Raw genomic sequence first — 20,140 nt, 5'->3', positions numbered from 1 at the left:
GGGCCTGGCCGTTAGCAGAATGACACGCAGTTCAGCCAGATCACCCTCGTGACTAAGTGAGCGTCTGCTGAAGAGACCCAGAATGGGCCTCTGTCATACGTGGAACAGGGATTTTCCATTCACACTAAGGACCGCTGGACCTGCTTTATGATCCCGTGCTTTCACTGGCAGTGGGAGGACACGCCCTCTGAGATCCGTGTTTCACACCCATGCACACACACCTCTGAGTTTTTATTTCCAAAGCACCTTTTCTTCCAGGCTGCCCAAAATAAGAACTTTAGAAACAAAGCTGTTTTGAAGTATTTAAGCACAAAAAGATCCTAACACTGGTCCCTCTGCCTTTTCTTTTAATATTTTGAGCTGTTTATATGCCTAGAGTTTTTTGTTTTCTGTTTTCTTCCTTGAGATTTAAATAAAAAAGAGTTTCTGGTTTGAATCACCAAAAGGTAATGAAATACGGAAAGAGAGCTGAAGATGTATGTCAACATGGCTTTGTATTTTATTAAATTATTCTTCATGCCAAACATATACAAAGAACCATGATGTTTTGTAAACTTATAATTAAAATGTTCAAACTGGAAGGTTCCATATGGCTCTTTAGAGGGGAAGTGTATTTGGAAAAGGGAGGATGGGGAAGGCAGAAGTTGTCCCCACTTCTGGTTATTCACCAGCAGCCTTGCTTTGCCAGGGCTCTGACCAAAGACCTTGGAGCTTTTGTTAACTGTTTGGCAAAAGCCTTCTGGCCCCACCCCAAGTAAATGTGAGTTTTTGGTGGAATCCACATGGCATGTGAAAATCACAGGCTGGAAAATTACAACTGCTTCTGGTGAATACCAGATTGTTTACAGATAAGAGGTTGGTGGCTTCTGAAGATGAACCATACTGTACAGTTGCAGGAAAAAGGTGGGGAAATAACAGAAGTTTATCAACTGGGCTGTAACCCATAGCTGTGTCAGGGTCTAAGTATTTGGCAAGGGGGAGTTTCTTATCTTGCCAAATGATTATCCAGTTTCTATTTGAATCAGGTGAGGTTCCATCATCTAAGAATAATAAAGCAATTGATAAAGCCTTCTTTCTTTCTCTTCATGTTCATGCTTTGTAAAAGAAGTTTTATTTCTTTGTGACCACGTAAGTTCTAAATGCCTATGGGAGGAAACGTGTAATTACAGAAACCTAAAGAAAATGAGTTGTCTGTAAATTGCTCTTGGCATACTGATACACATCCTTTTAATTTTCTGTTGCCTTTTTTTTTTTAGCTGTCATAAATGACATTTCTATCAACCGTGCATATAAATCCTTTTTGTTAGTTTTATTTCCTTTAAGATAGAGCCTAGAAAGAAATTACGATTTCAAAAAGCTTATGACAGTTCTTAAGGATTTTAATTCATCTCGCCAAACCGAATCCTGGAAAGAATGCACTAATTTATAGTTCCAGCCACAGAGATTTCTTTTTAGGTCGCACGACGGACTACAAGAGATCAGAATTCTCCATCTTGTTCAGATGCTTGGACTCTCTTATCTGTAGGGGGAAATAACATCTTTATTTACTGAAAGATACCGGTATTTACCAGGACCTGCTATCAAGTCTGAGTCTCTGGGTTGAGGCTGGAGAAGCGGGGAGACAGCCAGCTGCAGGCCCAGCTCCTGAGGGCCACCTGGTGTCCCGGCGCCTCGCAGCCCAGCTAGTGCGCGGGGCCCTGACATCCAGGTGACCCAGGCTTGGCTGGGGCCGAGGCCGGGGGCTTGGGAAGCAGTTTGGATTCCTTTGGCTGCGAGGATGCCACCGAGAGCGAGCAGGGGCAAAATTAAGATTCGGTTTCTTTCACAAGGGCCTTTTGTGTTCCCAGGAGCCTCCCTTCTCTGGGGATCGATTGGAGGGGGAAACACTTTCTTGGTCAACGAGCGGGATGAGAAGCGACGCGGCGGGCGCCCCCTGACACGCCGCGCCGAGCCACGCGCCCCCGGCCGCCCCCCGGGCCCACCTGCGCCCTTCTCTCCGGCGCTCGCCCTCCTCTCCGGGGCGGCCGCCCCTCCCCCGAGGCGTGGCCCCTCGGCCCGCGGTGGGCAGGCTAGCCCGAGCCCGGGGGCCAACCGGCTCTTTCCTCCCTCCCCTCCCGCCCCGGCGCCCGCCCGCCCGCTCCGGGACCGCAGCCACGTCTGAAAGCGCCTCATTGTGCGCGCTCCGCTCCAGCCCGAGGCTCCGAGCGGCCGCACAGGTAGCGCGCGGCGCGGGGCCGGGCGCCCGGGCGCCCGGGGGGCTCCGAGGCTGCTTCGCGTCCTGCCCCGTACTCCACCCCAGCCCGGGACGGCTCCCTCAACATCCCATTCTTAAGGACACCTCTCTTTTTTTTTAGGGGACTCCTGCCCGGTTTCCAGCCTCCCGCCGCCTTGGCTCTCCAGGTGCCTCCAATATCTCGGCCCCCGCTTGCCAAGTCCACGCCTCTTGGAGCGCCCTCCGCCCGGGGGGCACGGGTGCCCCTTCAGAGCCGTACGACCCTGCGGACTGTCCCGGCGAGGAGACAGCGGCCGCAGACGGAGCTGGGTGAAGCCGGCGTCCAGGAGTCTCGGCAGAGACTGGGGCCAGAGGTGTCTGCCCCGCGCCGCGCCCCCGGGCCCGAACACCTCGCCTAGGGTACGTTGATTCGTCCTCTCTCCGCGCGGGATGCCCACACCCTGGGCGGCCGGGGGCCCAGCTGGGGAGACGGTGACCTTGCAGGCCCCCGTGGGCTGTGCCAGTTGGAGCTGAGGGTGGTTTTTATGAGAACGTTAAAAGGGCATCACCCTTTTCCAAGTGCTGGTTGGAAAGGGTCTTCCGGGGGCTTCAGCTCCACAGGGCATTTCTTGAGGATCCCTTGTCTCTTGCAACTTGAGTTTCAAAGGGTATGGCTTTCATTAAAAAAAAAAGAAAACACACAGAAACAAAAAACTCTCCAAGGGCTTTTTCCATAGAACCCTGAAGGAAAAGCAGCTCGGGCAAGTGAATTTGGAACCAGATCCAGCTGAATTTGAGTCTGGGGGGCCCTGCTCCCAGCTGCTGGACCGCGGGCAACAATAGAGACTGCCTCCCTGGGCCTCAGCATAGGTGCCCAGCAGATGTTGACTCTCTTTCCTCTTCCCTCTTGTACTGGAGGCTCGAGGATGGGAAAAGTGAGGCCCCAAGAGCGGAAAAGACTTGGCTGAGGTGACGCCATGAGTGAGTGAGCCAAGTACCAGAGTTAATAAGAATAGCAGGCTGCTTGGTGAGCCTGGCCATGCCAAGGGTTAGTCTGTTCCATTTAGTCCTCTCCAGACTGCATGGTAGGCGCTGCTGGAGCCTCGTTCTCAGAGTCAGCTGAAGCCCACGAGTTATGAGTGACTGGCTCAAAGTGACACACCCCACTGGTTGTAGAGCATAATTTTAACCCAATCTGGCTTCAGACGGCAGGCGTTCAGCCTTGATTCACTATCTCCTGTTTGGGATGTGTGGCTTCCCTCGTAGCTCAGTTGGTAAAGAATCTGCCTGTGATGCAAGAGACCTGGGTTCAATTCCTGGGTTTGGGAAGATTCCCTGGAGAAGGGAATGGCAACTCACTCCAGTATTCTTGCCTGGAGAATCCCATGGACAGAGGAGCCTGGCAGGCTGTAGTCCATGGGGTTGCAAGAGTCAGACACAACTTAGCAACTAAATCACCACCACCACCACTGCTGCCTACGCTTGATTCTTTCTATTGCTAGGGTCACTTGGACTTGGTTGGGCTATTTTCTTTGAGTTTTCCTTATGCACAGGCTTTCTCTTGGACTCATAGAACACAGTTGTGACCCAGAATTTTTAGAAGATCCTTGAACAAATACTTTTCAGTGGCCTATGTGCCAGACATTATCTGTGTGCTTTAATATTAATTCCTCTAATCTTCAAATCAAGCCCATGAGGTGTTATATTATTTCCCCTATTTATAGATTAAAAAAAAAAAAAAAGTAAGCACAGAGAGATTAAGTAACTTGCTCAACTTGCTCAAGATCATCCAGTGAGCCACCAACTAGAGTTCATACTCTTAGCCCATATGCTAACCCCACTACCTGGTATGAGAGAGAGAGGGTCTGGCTTCTAGGCTAGTCAGGGGATTTAGGTACGGAAATGCATGAACAGGAGTATTCTTTGTAGTGATAGTAGCATTAACAAAGATTTCCCAATATCACCTAATACTCAGTCCATGTTAAAATTTCTCTGATTACCTCAGAGATATCTTCTCACACTGGGTTTGTCTGAATCAGAATCCAAACAAGGTACACATGTTGTCTTTGGCTGTTTTGTGTTGTTTTCTTTTTGTTGTTGTTGTTGTTTCTGAAAATAAGTTTTATTTAAATAAGGGTTTAAATACATTACATAACATTAAAACTGAACAGGGTGGGGAAAAAAAAAAAAACCCAAAATCAGTTTGTTACTTCACATGGCACTGGGCCATTGTTGCTAGTGAGTTGCAAGCTCTACAGCTATGACGGATAGATCGGTTTGAAATTTGATAGAAGGTTGGCCTCACCTTCTAGTTTGGGAATTGATTATTTAGGATATGTCTGGTCAAAAAGACCTTGGTGGCAAGCCAGATGTCCTGGCCCCTCACTAGAGGGTGGTTGGTTGCTCTAAGCTCTGCCCATCGGGTCACATTGGAGACAGCAGGGGAAGCTTTCCCCGACCACCAAAGGCTCCCTCCAGCAGTACAGCTGCCTCACCCATCCTCCATTCTCCGCTTCATCGAGGGCTGTCCAGGTGGTGACATTCTCTCAGGACAGGAACTCTGCAGAGGGACTGCTGAGGGGCTTCCGGCCAGACATAGCCACCTGTGATCCTGGGGCTCTGGACTTGGCTGAAGCATCACTGTTACTGCTTTGTTTCAGGCTGGACACTGCCAGGCGCCTCTGCTTGACCCCTGTTTAAATGAGGGACCCCAAGTCTAGACAGCATGGCTCTGTTCAGTTTGTTGCATAAAGGAGTTCCACTAGTCCAAGTTAAAAGCAGACCCCAGATGGTTACATTATACAGGCTGAGAGGTTTTTAAACTTGTGACAAGGGACAAAGGGAAATTCTACTCATTGCAAGGAAATCCTCACTTAAGCCTCCGTGAGCCAAAAGCACTTGAACCCATGAACCTTCAGCTGGTCGTCCTTAGCCAGTCCAGTCTCCACCAGGAACTGTCCTTAGCCAGTCCAGTCTCCACCAGGAACTGTCCTTAGCAAGTCCAGTCTCCACCAGGAACTGTCCTTAGCCAGTCCAGTCTCCACCAGGAACTGTCCTTAGCAAGTCCAGTCTCCACCAGAAACTGTCCTTAGCCAGTCCAGTCTCCACCAGGAACTGGCGTATGTTCTTGTGCTGGTCGCCCTGTAGCTGAATTCCTTCTCCATACTCTGGATGCTCAGTGCAGTACCATTGCAGGCAAATTTCTCCCTAAACTCCTTCACTAGATTCTTTTTATCATAATCATCAGCGATCCCCTGCCGTTTCTTCGTTGAATCCTTATATGGATATAATCCTCAGTGCCAGCAGGAGGCAGATAAGCACCCTTACTTGCATCAGCAAAGGGGTCCAAAGAATGGAGGTTCTGGATAGTGGACATAAATACAATTGAAGGCGGCTGAGGGAGACAGTGGGCAGGGGATATGGAGCCTTGGGAAGCAGCATCAGGAAGAGAGGAGGCTCGAAAGGGAGTCTGCTGAGTCCTTGGCGGCAGCTCAGTGACTGGACCAAGCTGTTTTCTTCTAAAATAGTCCCTTCCTTTTTTCTTTCCATGCCATTGACTGATAAAAATGATTTAGTCTTTTTAAAAAATGAATTAATGACTCTTTTAAATAAGTCTTTTAAAAATGACTTTTTAAAAATAAATGAATCAAAATAAGAGATTAAGAAAAATAAACCAGAGAACATTCCAGATGATCCCTGCATAAGAGGGCTCAGCCCACACCTGGGGGTTGGGTGCCAGAGAGGAATACGCACCCTCTATTTCCCATGAGTGTTATTGCAGAGGAGAGGGGGAGTCCCAGACTTGAGGCCCCCCTCCTGTCAGGTGCAGTGATTTAGACCAAGTTAGGTGTTGTGTAAGGTGTGCTTTGGGGATCCCCAAAGTTCAGAGCCTTGGAAAAAAGTTTCTGTGTTGGTATCTGCTCATCTGCTCTGAAAGCCCCGCACATGGCTCTGAGCCAAGGAGACTTGAAGCTCCTTTCCCAGACTAACTTGATTTCACTTCCCAGTAGGTTCCTGCAGGCAGGTCTGGTTACTCCAGCAGCATCCAGGCTCTGTGACTGGAGCCTCCCTACCTCCGGCTGATGCCACACAGCTGCTCCCCAGGGCCAGCAGGGGAATGGCAGATGTGGCTGGGCTTAGGGCCAAGCACGTCTTCACCACCGCCTGCCCCAGCCCAGAGCTCTGAGGCTGAGTGTGGGTTGGAGCCCTTCACAAAGGCCAGGTAGTTTTCCATCCCACGCCCCTCCCCTCTAGCCACCTAGGCACTCAGGTCAGCTGGAAGATGGCTTGGGGGTGCCTCTCTTCCTGCAATAAAAGCTAAGTCAGCAAACTCCACCCATGCCTCTTTGAATTGATGAAACAGACCTGATTGTTAATGATTGACAAAGTAATAAAACAGGAAAAAAATGACCTGTAATCTGGCCACAGAATAACCACCAATATTCAGCATGCATCCTTCTGGATTTCTTCCTATACTAAATCATTTTGGTTTTTGTTTGTTTGAGTAACAGCTTTATTGAGATATAATTCACATTCTTTAAAGTTGTTTTAAGTGTCCAGTTCACTGGTTTATAGCATATTCAGTCTTGTGCGTTAACCACCTGACGGTTCTTCTGTCTTGTGGCACATATTAGTGTTTCATTCCTTCCTACTGCCAGAGAATATTCAGTTATATGATAAAACCACATTTTGTTTATCCATTCATCAACTGATAGGCATATAGGACATTCCCACTTTGGGGCTATTATGATTAATGCTGCTGTGAAAGTTCATGAGCACGTTTTTGTGTAGACATATATTTTTGATTCTCTTGGATTTGTGTATTTTAGAGTAGAATTGCTGGATCACATGGTAATTCTATGTTTACTTGAGGGATGACCTGCTTTCCGCAGCAATCCACCATTTTACATTCCCACCAGCAGCCTGTGAGGGTTGCAGTTTCACCATATTCTCACTAACACTTGCTATTATCTGTCTTTATTATTACAGCCAAGCTAGAGGATGGGAAGTGGTAACCCAATGTAGTTTTGATTTGCATTTTCCTAATGACTGAAGCTATCAAGGATCTTTTCATGCACTTATAGACCATGTGTCCATCTTCTCTAGAGAAATATCCACTCAAATATGTTGCTTATTTTAAAATCAGGGTTTTTTTATTGTTCAGTTGTAAGAGCTCTTTATGTGTGGATACAAGTCCCTTGCAATTTATATGATTTGCAAATATTTTCTCCCATCTGTGGATATCATTTCAGTTTCTTGATGGTATCCTTTGATATTCATGTATTTTTAACACACTGAATGTTTTGCTGTGTTTTTTTTCACTCAACATTATGTCATGAAGTGCTCTAAAGTTAGACAGCTGGAGTTCAAATTCTGACTGTTGCTGTGTGGGCAAGTTCCTGAACCTTTCTAAGCCTCAGCTTCCTCTTCTTTAGTCAAGTTCCTGAATCCTTCTAAGCCTCAGTTTCCTCTTCTGTAAAATAGGGTAGCCCATCAGACGCACCTCATAGGATTGTTGTGAGATAATCCTGATCTGATCTTCGGAGGAAGATGGGTGGGAAAGGCTTGGTATGTAGGAAGCCCTCACAGGTGGTGTTCCGTGATTCCCACACCACCACAGGCATCCGTCTTTCTCCTCTCTCTCCCCTCCCTGCCTCTTGTTCTTCTTTTCTCTCTCCCTTCTCGTCTTTCCTCGTCTTTCTTGCCCTCCGCGTCAGCCTTCTCTCCAGCAGATACCCTGGGCTCCATCAGAGCTGGTTCGTCTCCAGGGGTGGCCCTTGATGCCTCATCCGAAATCTCTTTTCTTTAGCCTTTGGGATTCCTGAACAGAATGGCCTGCAGCTGATGCCAAACTGAGAGAAATCTGAGCCGGAGGTGGGACCTAGGATTACCTTTCACTGCCTTAGACTGCAGGGCTGGGAGACACTGGAGAGAGGAGCTGCAGGCTGGAGCAGCTGGAGCGGGCCCAGAGGGCAGATCCCTGTCCTCCTGCACCTCCCCTGTGAGGCCTGCCCTGTAGCTCAGTGTTCCCATCGGCACATCGGAGAGAGTGGGGGCTCCTTCTCTGTCTCAGACCAAGAGCTAGTCAGGGATGACTAGAAGCCACCGTAATGTTAAGATGCTCGGCAGAAAGAAATACAGGACAAGTGGAGGATCTCTCCCTTCGGATTTGGATCAGAGTGCCTGATATCAATTCAGCAAATGTCTGTTAATATCATCTCACTCGGGCTTTGAGGCAATCCCTGACAGGACACTTATTGTCTTACTCTGGCAGGATTCTTAACTTTTTTTTTTTTTAAAGCAATTCAGTGATCTTAATATTAGGTTATTTGGGAAAAAAAAAAAAAGATTTTTGCAATCTCTACGTCCTGAAATGTGGCATCAGGCTTACTTTTTTTTTTTTTTTTTTTTTTTAATGAGCAACTGAGCCCACATACTCTGCCTTATAGTTTGTAGGCACTGAATTTATGAGTACACAGCTACTGTTTCTGAAAGGACAGACATTAAAAAACTGTACCTCTCAATGCAGGACCAGTTCCATGTTCTCCCGTGTGCCATGGGCAATGTGTCTTAGTGGCCTGAATACACAGCTCTCTACTACTGGAAAGCTAATCTTGCTAATCTTGGATACAAAACAAAGTCCCTCCAGGCCTTTTGATAAAATTGATTGGCATTTTTCTATGGGCTATCATATTAGGTATTATTATAGCAAGCTCAGTCATGTCTGAGCTTTGTGACCCTATGGACTATACCCCGCCAGGCTCCTTTGTCCATGGAGATTCTCCAGGATAGAATACTGGGGTGGGTTATCATTCCCTCCTCCAGGGTATCTTCCCAACCCAGGGATTGAACCCAGGTCTCCCACAGTGCAGGCGGACTCTTTACCATCTAAGCCACAAGGGAAGCCCATAGCAAGCAGGACAGAGCCCTGTTTCTCCCTCTTAGTCCCTTTTTCTTCCCTCCAAATTACTGTATTTACAGAAACAATATGCTTCAGTTGGTAGAACACTTTCCTTTTTTTGGCCATGCCTGGTGGCTTGCGGGATCTTAAATTCCCTGACCAGGGATTGAACCCTGGCCCTTGGTATGGAAAGTGCTGAGTCCTAACTGCTGGACCACCAGGGAAATCCTGACACTTTCCTCTTCATGCACTTCTTACTGAACTAAGTTTGTTTCAGATGCCTGGAGGCAGGAACTATTTCTCTAATTATCATTTTACACTAATGATGTTCTGTATATAGTGAGGAGGAGGGAATAAAAGAGGTTTGGGGAAATTCAAGGAGCAGCTCTGGGTAGATTGCGTAGAACAGGACAAGTCCAAGCTGGAAATCCTGGGCTGTGATGCCGTCAGCAGTGCTCAGCTGTGAGAGGTCTAGGAAAGCATGCGCACCAGGGTTTGCTTTCTTTAACAGAAAATCTGCCACGAATGGGGCTGGGTTCAGTGGGATGGCTTTTTTTTTCCCTTTAGATACTGTACCTACAGCCCCTCTGGCCTTCCTCTGACCCTTGAACATGAAATGCTCCTTCTCGGAGCCTTCAGAGATGCTGCTTCATCTGACATACTAACCTTCTCTCCGCCTGCTCCCTCACACAGCCCTTCCCACAGGTATTCCCTGCTCAGCCATCAGATCCCGGTTCCAAAAGCCCTTGGCTAAGGAAAGACCCCTCTGCTTGCTCCTAGCTGCAGGCTCCCACAGCACTGTCTTGCCCCTTATTACACTTCCGATCAGTTCAGTTCAGTTGCTCATCATGTCCAACTCTTTGTGACCCCTTGGATACTTACTATGCTTGTGGTTAAATGATCACTTGCTTCATGGTGACCTTCTCAGCTAGAAATTAAGCTGAAGGTAGCGGCCACATGTCGATATTTACTTTCATGCTCTGCACATAATAGCCACAGAATAAATGTTTACAGAATGAATGAAATAGTACATGAACATACAATAAAGAATTTCATATAAAATTTTAGGATATTCACAGAATTTCTAGTATATATATGCGTTTTTCTTTTAGGTCTTATACACTTTAAAACTTTTATTTATTTTTGTTTATATGTATAATTTATTTATATGTATATAATTCTTCTCCAGTACAGGTTATTACAAAATATTGAATACAGTTTCCTGTGCTATACAGTAGGTCCTTTTTATTTATTATATATATAGTCGTATATATCTGTTAATCCCAAATTTCCAATTTATCCCCCTCATCCCTTTGGTAACCACAATTTTTTTTCCCTATGTCTGTAAGTCTATTTCTGTCTTGTAAATAAGATCACTTGTATCATTCTTTTTTTTTAGATCCCGCATATAAGTGCTATCATAAGGCATTTGTGTTTCTCTGTCTGACTTAGTATGATACTCTCTAGGGCCATCTGTGTTGCAGCAGATAGCATTATTTTATTCTTTTTACGGCTTGGAAATATTCTATTGCATATATGTACCTTACCTTCTTTATCTGTTTATGCACCTTCAGGTTGCTTAACAACAACAACAAATGAATATTGGGGTGCATGTATCTTTTTAATTAGAGTTGTCTTTTCAGGTATATGCCCAGGAATGGGATTGCTGGATCATATGGTAGCTGTATTTTTTGTTTTTGGGGAAATCTCCATACTCTTCTCCATAGTAGTTATACCAGCTTAGTAATACGATTTTCACCAACAGTGTAGGAAGGTTCCCAAAAGGAGAAAACTCCACACACACAGAATTTTGTACCACTTCTATGTATCACCTTTTCAAAAATTAGACAAATAATAAATATGTGCCCACAAAATATTACAAAGGATTCATAGGAGAGGCAGATGACCCTTCCAGAGTGAGGAGCTTCATTGGGCAAAGGTTTAGGAATGGGGCCACCCAGAGCCCCACACTGGGGGCCTGGCGCCTGGATTGAAACCCCTGCCCTACCCCTTACCAGCTGTGTATTCATGTCTCTAAGCCCCATTGCCTCAACTAAAACACACAGGATGATTTTTACCTTCTAGGGACTTGGGGAGAATAAAATTCAATCAAGAAGATAAAATACACATCCCAGTGCCTGCCTGACATGTTCTTCCTCACTTGAACCCTGGGCCAGTTGGTGGTGTGCTGAATGTAAGCTGCCTTCTCAGAAAACGCCCAGCTGGGACCTGGATTCTCTGGACACCCTGCACGCACAGGATATTTCCGTCTGCTTCCTAGTTCTTGAGTTCCAATCGGAGGATCAGATAACAGTTCCTGTATAGCGTGAGTCACCTAAGAAGCCTTCTGGCATCCCTGGAGTGCAGGTAACAAGCATCTTGGCCTGGGGGTGAGATCCTCCTTACCAGGGGAGGGCGAGGCGAGCCTGGGCAGCTGTGTTTGGGCCCAAGTGTCAGGGTCCTATGATCAGAAAGTGCCAGAAACCTCGAAGTCCTGGGTTGGGGTCCCTTGCTGTCTCTCCAAACCTTGGGTCCTTCGTCTAAAAAATTGAGATCATAGGGAATTCCCTGGCAGTCCAGTGGTTGGGACTCCAAGCTCTCACTGCCAAGGGCCTGGGTTTGATCCCTGATCGAGAAATTGGGAGCCCACAAGCCAAGTGCTGTGGCCAAAATAAATAAATTAAACTAAATAAAAACCTGAGATCATAATGCCCACCTCAGGAGCTGTTGAGTTAAATCACCTAGCTGTATACGCATGCTGAGTTGTTAAGTCATATCCGCGACCCCATGGACTGTAGCCCACGAGGCTCCTCTGTCCATGGGATTTTCCAGGCAAGAATACTGGAGTGGGCTGCCATTCCCTTCTCCAGGGCATCTTCCCAACCCAGGGATTGAACCTGCGTCTCTTGCATTGGCAGGTGGGTTCTTTACCACTAAGCCACCAGGGAAAGCCCAAATCACCTAGCCCTTGAGCTCTTTATGTCAGTAAAGAGGAGTTAGAATTTCCTCCCACTCCTGTGCCCTGTTCTTGAGAAACACAACCTCCAGGAGAGGAGGTAATGTGTGCAGAGCAGGCTGGTGGCTGCTGTCCAGGTCTTCCGGGGGGAACCGAGTGGGAAACAAGAGCTGTTGGGCATCCTGCAAGCCCCTGATAAGGGGGGCAGTCGAGAGGGGTCTGTGCTCACAGTATAGATGCCAGCTGCCCTCAGTGGTGACGTGGCCAGTGATGGCGTCTCCGTGGGGAGCAAATACTGTGAAAGGAAAGAGGAAACTTCCAGATCCTTCTCTTCCCAAGCGGCTCATCCTTGAGATTGCTGCAGGAAGAACAGTGCAAAGAGGAGAAAACTCTGGGACCTGGGGTTGTGGGAGCTGAGCTCGGTGTTCCTTTCATTCTGTAGGACCCTCTGTGGGACATTCTTTCGTAATTAGTTTGTATTGGAGTATAGTTGATTTACAATGTTGTGTTAGTTTTTGCTGTATGGCAAAATGAATCAATGATTACATCTATATCCACCCTTTTTTAGATTCTATTCCCATATAGGTTATTACAGAGTACTTTGCTTCCAGTTCAGTTCAGTTCAGTTGCTCAGTTGTGTCCGACTCTTTGCAACCCCATGAATTGCAGCACACCAGGCCTCCCTGTCCATCACCATCTCCCGGAGTTCACTCAGACTCACGTCCATCGAGTCAGTGATGCCATCCAGTCATCTCATCCTCTGTCATCCCCTTTTCTTCCTGCCCCCAATCCCTCCCAGCATCAGAGCCTTTTCCAATGAGTTAACTCTTTGCATGAGGTGGCCAAAGTATTGGAGTTTCAGCTTCAGCATCATTCCTTCTAAAGTACACCCAGGGCTGATCTCCTTTAGAATGGACTGGTTGGATCTTCTTGCAGTCCAAGGGACTCTTAAGAGTCCTCTCCAACACCACAGTTCAAAAGCATCAATTCTTCGATGCTCAGCTTTCTTCACAGTCCAGCTCTCAAATCCATACATGACCACTGGAAAAACCATAGCCTTGACTAGACGGACCTTTGTTGGCAAAGTAATATCTCTGCTTTTGAACATGCTATCTAGGTCAGTCATAACTTTCCTTCCAAGAAGTAAGAGTCTTTTAATTTCATGGCTGCAGTCACCATCTGCAGTGATTTTGGAGCCCAAAAAAATAAAGTCTGACACTGTTTCCACTGTTTCCCCATGTATTTCCCATGAAGTGATGGGACCAGATGCCATGATCTTCGTTTTCTGAATGTTGAGCTTTAAGCCAACTTTTTCGCTCTCCTCTTTCACTTTCATCAAGAGTCTTTTGAGTTCCTCTTCACTTTCTGCCATAAGGGTGGTGTCATCTGCATATCTGAGGTTATTGATATTTCTCCCGGCAATCTTGATTCCAGCTTGTGTTTCTTTCAGTCCAGCGTTTCTCATGATGTACTCTGCATATGTTAAATAAGCAGGGTGACAGTATATAGCCTTGACATACTCCGTTTCCTATTTGGAACCAGTCTGTTGTTCCATGTCCAGTTCTAACTGTTGCTTCCTGACCTGCATATAGGTTTCTCAAGAGGCAGGTCAGGTGGTCTGGTATTCCCATATCTTTCAGAATTTTCCACAGTTTATTGTGATCCACACAGTCAAAGGCTTTGCCATAGTCAATAAAGCAGAAATAGATGTTTTTCTGGAACTCTCGTGTTTCTTCCATGATCCAGCAGATGTTGGCAATTTGATCTCTGGTTCCTCTGCCTTTTCTAAAACCAGCTTGAACATCTGGAAGTTCACCGTTCACGTATTGCTGAAGCCTGGCTTGGAGAATTTTGAGCATGACTTTACTAGTGTGTGAGATGAGTGCAATTGTGTGGTAGTTTGAGCATTCTTTGGCATTGCCTTTCTTTGGGATTGGAATGAAAACTGATCTTTTCCAGTCCTGTGGCCACTGCTGAGTTTTCCAAATTTGCTGGCATATTGAGTGCAGCACTTTCACAGCATCATCTTTCAGGATTTGAAACAGCTCAACTGGAATTCCATCACCTCCACTAGCTTTGTTCGTAGTGATGCTTCCTAAGGCCCACTTGACTTCACATTCCAGGATGTCTGGCTCTAGGTGAGTGATCACACCATCATGATTATCTTGGTCATGAAGATCTTTTTCGTACAGTTCTGTGTATTCTTGCCACCTCTTTTTAATATCTTCTGCTTCTGTTAGGTCCAGACCATTTCTGTCCTTTATCGAGTCCATCTTTGCACGAAATGTTCCCTTGGTATCTCTAATTTTCTTGAAGAGATCTCTAGTCTTTCCCATTCTGTTGCTTTCCTCTATTTCTTTGCATTGATCGCTGAGGAAGGCTTTCTTATCTCTTCTTGCTATTCTTTGGAACTCTGCATTCAGATGCTTATATCTTTCCTTTTCTCCTTTGCTTTTCACTTCTCTTCCTTTCACAGCTATTTGTAAGGCCTCCCCAGACAGCCATTTTGCTTTTTTGCATTTCTTTTCCCTGAGGATGGTCTTGATCCCTGTCTCCTGTACAAAGTCACGAACCTCCATCCATAGTTCATCAGGCACTCTGTCTATCAGATCTAGTCCCTTAAATCTATTTCTCACTTCCACTGTATAATCATAAGGGATTTTATTTAGGTCATACCTGAATGGTCTAGCGGTTTTCCCTACTTTCTTCAATGTAAGTCTGAATTTGGCAATAAGGAGCTCATGATCTGAGCCACAGTCAGCTCCTGGTCTTGTTTTTGTTGACTGTATAGAGCTTCTCCATCTTTGGCTGCAAAGAATATAATCAATCTGATTTCGGTGTTGACCATCTGGTGATGTTCATGGGTAGAGTCTTCTCTTGTGTTGTTGGAAGAGGGTGTTTGCTATGACCAGTGCGTTCTCTTGGCAAAACTCTATTAGCCTTTGCCCTGCTTCATTCCATATTCCAAGGCCAAATTTGTCTGTTACTCCAGGTGTTTCTTGACTTCCTACTTTTGCATTCCAGTCCCCTATAATGAAAAGGACATCTTTTTTGGGTGTTAGTTCTAAAAGGTCTTATAGGTCTTCATAGAACCGTTCAACTTCAGCTTCTTCAGCATTACTGATTGGGGCATAGACCTGGATTACTGTGATATTGAATGGTTTGCCTTGGAAACAAACAGAGATCATTATGTAGTTTTTGAGATTGCATCCAAGTACTGCATTTCGGACTCTTTTGCTGACCATTAAGTTCCCTGGTGGCTCAGAAGATAAAGCGTCTGCCTGCAATGCAGGAGACCCGGGTTCAATCCCTGGGTTGGGAAGATCCCCTGGAGAAGGAAATGGCAACCCACTCCAGTATTCTTGCCTGGAGAATCCCATGGACAGAGGAGCCTGGTGGGCTACAGTCCACGGGCTCGCAAAGAGTTGGACATGACTAAGCGACTTCACTTTCACTTTGCTGACCATGATGGCTACTCCATTTCTTCTGAGGGATTCCTGCCCGCAGTAGTAGATATAATGGTCATCTGAGTTAAATTCCCCCATTCCAGTCCATTTTAGTTCGCTGATTCCTAGAATGTCGACGTTCACTCTTGCCATCTCCTGTTTGACCACTTCCAATTTGCCTTGATTCATGGACCTGACATTCCAGGTTCCTATGCAATATTGCTCTTTACAGCATCGGACCTTGCTTCTGTCACCAGTCACATCCACAACTGGGTATTGTTTTTGCTTTGGCTCTATCCCTTCATTCTTTCTGAAGTTATTTCCCAACTGATCTCTAGTAGGCACCTACTGACCTGGGGAGTTCCTCTTTCAGTATCCTATCATTTTGCCTTTTCATACTGTTCATGAGGTTCTCAAGGCAAGAATACTGAAGTGGTTAGCCATTCTCTTCTCCAGTGGACCACATTCTGTCAGACCTCTCCACCATGACCCTCCCTTCTTGGATGGCCCCACAGGGCATGGCTTAGTTTCATTGAGTTAGACAAGGCTGTGGTCCTAGTGTAATTAGATTGACTAGTTTTTGGTGATTATGGTTTCAGTGTGTCTGCCCTCTGATGCCCTCTTGCAACACCTACCATCTTACTTGGGTTTCTCTTACCTTGGACGTGGGGTATCTCTTCACGGCTGCTCCAGCAAAGCGCAGCCACTGCTCCTTACCTTGGGCGAGGGGTATCTCCTCACCACCGCCCCTCCTGACGTTGAACGTGGAGTAGCTCCTCTAGGCCCTCCTGCGCCCATGCAGCCACCGCTCCTTGGACATGGGGTTGCTCCTCTCAGCTGCGCCCATGACCTCAGGTGTGGAGTAGCTCCTCCCGGCCGCCACCCCTGACCTCAGGCATGTGGTGGCTCCTCTCGGCCATTCCTGCGCCGTCGCAGCCTGGCACTCTTGGCCGCTGCCCCTGACCTTGGACCTGGGGTAGCTCCTCTTGGCTGCTCCTGCGCTGTCACAGCCTGGCACTCTTGGCCGCCACCCCGACCTTGGATGCGGGGTAGGTCCTCTTGGCCGTTCCTGCACTGTCACAGCCTGGCACTCTTGGCACCTGCCCCTGACCTCGGACGTGGGGTACTGTGCTTTAGTAGGTTCTTATTAGTTATCTCTTTTATATATAGTGGTGTGTATATGTCAATCTCAGTCCCCCAGTTTATCTTTCCCCCTGCACCCTGGGACATTCTTAAGATCCACTGAAGGACTCAGGCATGTTCAGGGGCTGCAGGGGGTCTGGGAGATGCTGGGATTCTAAGCATAGGTGACCTCAGGGGTCTTCTCTGGGTGGAGACTCCCCATGGTTCCTCCTCTCAGATACAGCTGAACACTACATCAGTAACAGGGGGTATGTGTGGCGCTTTACCAAGCCCCTTTCCTCGTACGTGTTTGCAGCAGCATTCCTCTCGACAACCTTAAGGTCAAATGTTATCACCCCCATTTTACAGAGGAGGAAACTTGAGTCTTGGAGAACTTAAGTCATTTGTCCCAGGTCTCCTAGCTCCTGAGTGGCATCAGAGACACTCAAACCCAGCAGGAGAGACTTTCATTTCACTTCCGTCTGGGAAAATGTATCCAGCCGCCTGCTCGTCCCTGGCCAGCTCCAGCCAGGGGAAGGGCAGCTAGACTCCCACCCGAGGGGAACTTCTGTCAGTCTGGGAAGACAGAGCCCTCGCAGCGCCCGGGGCCATCTGACCCATCCCTCTGCTGCCTTCCCAGGCCCTGAGAAACCTCCAGGCCTCTCCCATGGACCTGTGATCGAGGTGGGCAGCCCTCTCAGCAGCCCGGGCAGCAGTAAGTAACCTCAGCATGGAAAGGGGCCTGACTCTGCCCTCATCTCTCCCCTTCTCTGGCTCCGTCCTACCTGTCACTTAACTGGTTTCTTCTGCCAAGTCCCACCAATCCAGAAGGATCTCCTCCCTTGGGAATCCGTGCTTCCTGAAGGACTTCACGGTCCATGGGTGAGAGCAACAGTTGCTGTTTTTTGTCTGTTTATTTGTAATAGCAAAAGTAGTATCTGCTTATTTAAAAAGTCAAACAATACAGAAGCACACTTCGCAGAAAGTGCAAGTTTTCAGTTCTGAGAATTACTACATGCCCCAGCCCTCCGGGCTCATCCCAATACTCCAGGACCAAGATGAATCCCGTTACAGATGGGTGAACTGAGTCACAGAGCAATGAAGCCTTTGGTCTGAGATATTAGGCTAGGAAGTGGTGCAGTTGGGAAGGCTCTGCTAAATCACCCAGCAAGCTATTTAGGTAAACAACCTAAAATTGCTCCCCTATAAGTAATTTTAAGTAAAAAGCAGGACTTCCAGTTTACATATATGTTCTCTCTGAGAAAGAAAAGGGCTAGGGGAGAGAAAGAGACAAAGGGAAAAACATGGCCCATAGTCTTGTGCAACTGGCGTTTGGCTCTGCAAACACTGTGCATACCTTCAAGTCACACTCCTGACTTGGGAGGTCCCCAGTGGTGTGGTCTCCCTGGGGCGGTGGGCAAGTTCCAGAGCTGCTCCCCGGCAGCCCCAGACAGGATGTGGGATGTGGGATGTGGGATGGGCAAGCGGCCCCTGGTCCCTGACAGCTACTGCCTGCTCCCTCTGCAGGTCTCCGGCCGGCGGCATGTGGCTGCGGCGCGTCTCCAGCACGGCGATAACTGCGCTCCTGCTGGCGCAGACCGGTCTCCTGCTCTTCCTGGTCTCCCGGCCCAGGCTGCCGCCTGCAGCGAGCAGCGAGGAGCGGGTGCACGTGCTGGTGCTGTCCTCGTGGCGCTCGGGCTCGTCCTTCGTGGGCCAGCTCTTCAGCCAGCACCCCGACGTCTTCTACCTGATGGAGCCCGCGTGGCACGTGTGGGCCGCCCTGTCGCAGGGCAGCGCCTTGGCGCTGCACATGGCGGTGCGTGACCTGGTGCGCTCGGTCTTCCTGTGCGACATGGATGTGTTTGACGCTTACTTGCCATGGAGGCGCAACCTGTCGGACCTCTTCCAGTGGGCGGAGAGCCGGGCTCTGTGTTCGCCGCCCGCCTGCAGCGCCTTCCCGCGCGGCGCCATCAGCAGCGAGGCGGTGTGCAAGCCGCTGTGCGCGCGGCGGCCCTTCAGCCTCGCACAGGAGGCCTGCCGCACCTACAGCCACGTGGTGCTCAAGGAGGTGCGTTTCTTCAACCTGCAGGTGCTCTACCCGCTGCTCAGCGACCCAGCGCTCCGCCTGCGCATCGTGCACCTGGTGCGCGACCCGCGCGCCGTGCTGCGCTCGCGCGAGCAGACGGCCAAGGCACTGGCGCGCGACAACGGCATCGTGCTGGGCACCAACGGCAAGTGGGTGGAGGCTGACCCAGACCTGCGCGTGGTGCGCGAGGTGTGCCGTAGCCACGTGCGCATCGCCGAGGCTGCCACACGCAAGCCGCCGCCTGCCCTGCGCGGCCGCTACCGCCTGGTGCGCTTCGAGGATCTGGCGCGGGCGCCGCTGCCGGAGATCCGAGAGCTGTACGCCTTCACGGGCCTGAGCCTCACGCCGCAGCTCGAGGCCTGGATCCACAACATCACCCACGGCGCCGGGCCCGGCGCACGCCGCGAGGCCTTCAAGACCACGTCAAGGGACGCGCTCAACGTCTCACAGGCTTGGCGCCACGCCCTGCCCTTCGCCAAAATCCGCCGCGTGCAGGAGCTGTGTGCCGGCGCGCTGCAGCTGCTGGGCTACCGGCCAGTGTTCTCCGAGGACGAGCAGCGCGACCTCAGCCTGGACCTGGTGCTGCCGCGCGGCCCGAGCAGCTTCAGCTGGGCCTCGTCCACTGCTGAGCGCCCCGGGCCGTAGCGGAGGCCCCCAGCTGCGGCTGGCGGTCACCAGGGCCAGGAGACCCACGCGTGGTGCCAAAGGGGCTGGGCACGCAGTGGCCTAGAGTTTGGGAGGTCCCGCCTGTAGCAGGCCAGGACCGAGTTCCCAAACCAGTTTCTTTCTGCCCCCTTCTTTCTTTCCAGTCCTCTTTAGGAGCTGAATGATTTCCCCTGGTAGCTCAGCAGTAAAGGATCTGCCCGCAGTGCAGGAGACACAGGTTCGATCCCTCCCTAGGTGGGGAAGATTCCCCTGGAGGAGCACATGGCAATCCGCTCCACTATTCTTGCCTGGAGAATGCTATGGACAGAGGAGCCATGGGGGCAAAGAGTCAGACGTGGCTGAAGTGATTAAGCAACAGCACGTAGGAGCTGAATTCCAGACAGGAACACTCTTCATAGAAAGCAGACTGGTTCCCCCACTTCTGAGCACGGGGAATAAGTTCAGACGACTTGGCTCCTTCTCCAGCACTTTCTTTCCCTCTCAGTCTCCCTCAGGATGCCTCATCCTGCAGCTGAGAAGGCTGGCCCAGCCCTACCTGGGACTGGAGGGGTACTGTGGCCAGCTGGCCCCTGAAGTTAGTACATCTCCCCATCCACGGCACCCCCCCCCAGACTCTGTTCCCCCAAATCCTCTGGCACCACGTGCCACCAAAGCCAATGCTTTTATATTCATCTGTGTCTTCAGCAAGAAATCAGCCAAGCCTCTATCTTGGGGTCTCCCCTTAGTCTCTCTCTGACCCAATCTCCCAGGA

At 49.0% G+C, this 20,140-nt stretch overlaps 1 protein-coding gene and 1 pseudogene across 1 annotated transcript; one reads left to right on the top strand and one right to left on the bottom strand.

Moving 5' to 3' along the window:
* Positions 1 to 14,753: 14,753 nt before the first annotated feature.
* LOC138096144 (craniofacial development protein 2-like) lies at positions 14,754 to 16,435 on the bottom strand (annotated as a pseudogene).
* Positions 16,436 to 18,180: 1,745 nt separating this feature from the next.
* Positions 18,181 to 19,368, top strand: CHST6 (carbohydrate sulfotransferase 6). The gene has a single exon (XM_068993496.1). It carries the CDS (start codon positions 18,181 to 18,183, stop codon positions 19,366 to 19,368), a length of 1,188 nt encoding a protein of 395 aa, XP_068849597.1.
* Positions 19,369 to 20,140: the final 772 nt, after the last annotated feature.

Source organism: Capricornis sumatraensis, chromosome 20 (genome assembly GCF_032405125.1).
Source record: "Capricornis sumatraensis isolate serow.1 chromosome 20, serow.2, whole genome shotgun sequence".
NCBI classification, from domain to species: Eukaryota; Metazoa; Chordata; class Mammalia; order Artiodactyla; family Bovidae; genus Capricornis; species Capricornis sumatraensis.
Note: the sequence above shows the minus strand (reverse complement) of the source record. Positions and strands in the feature narration are given on the sequence as shown.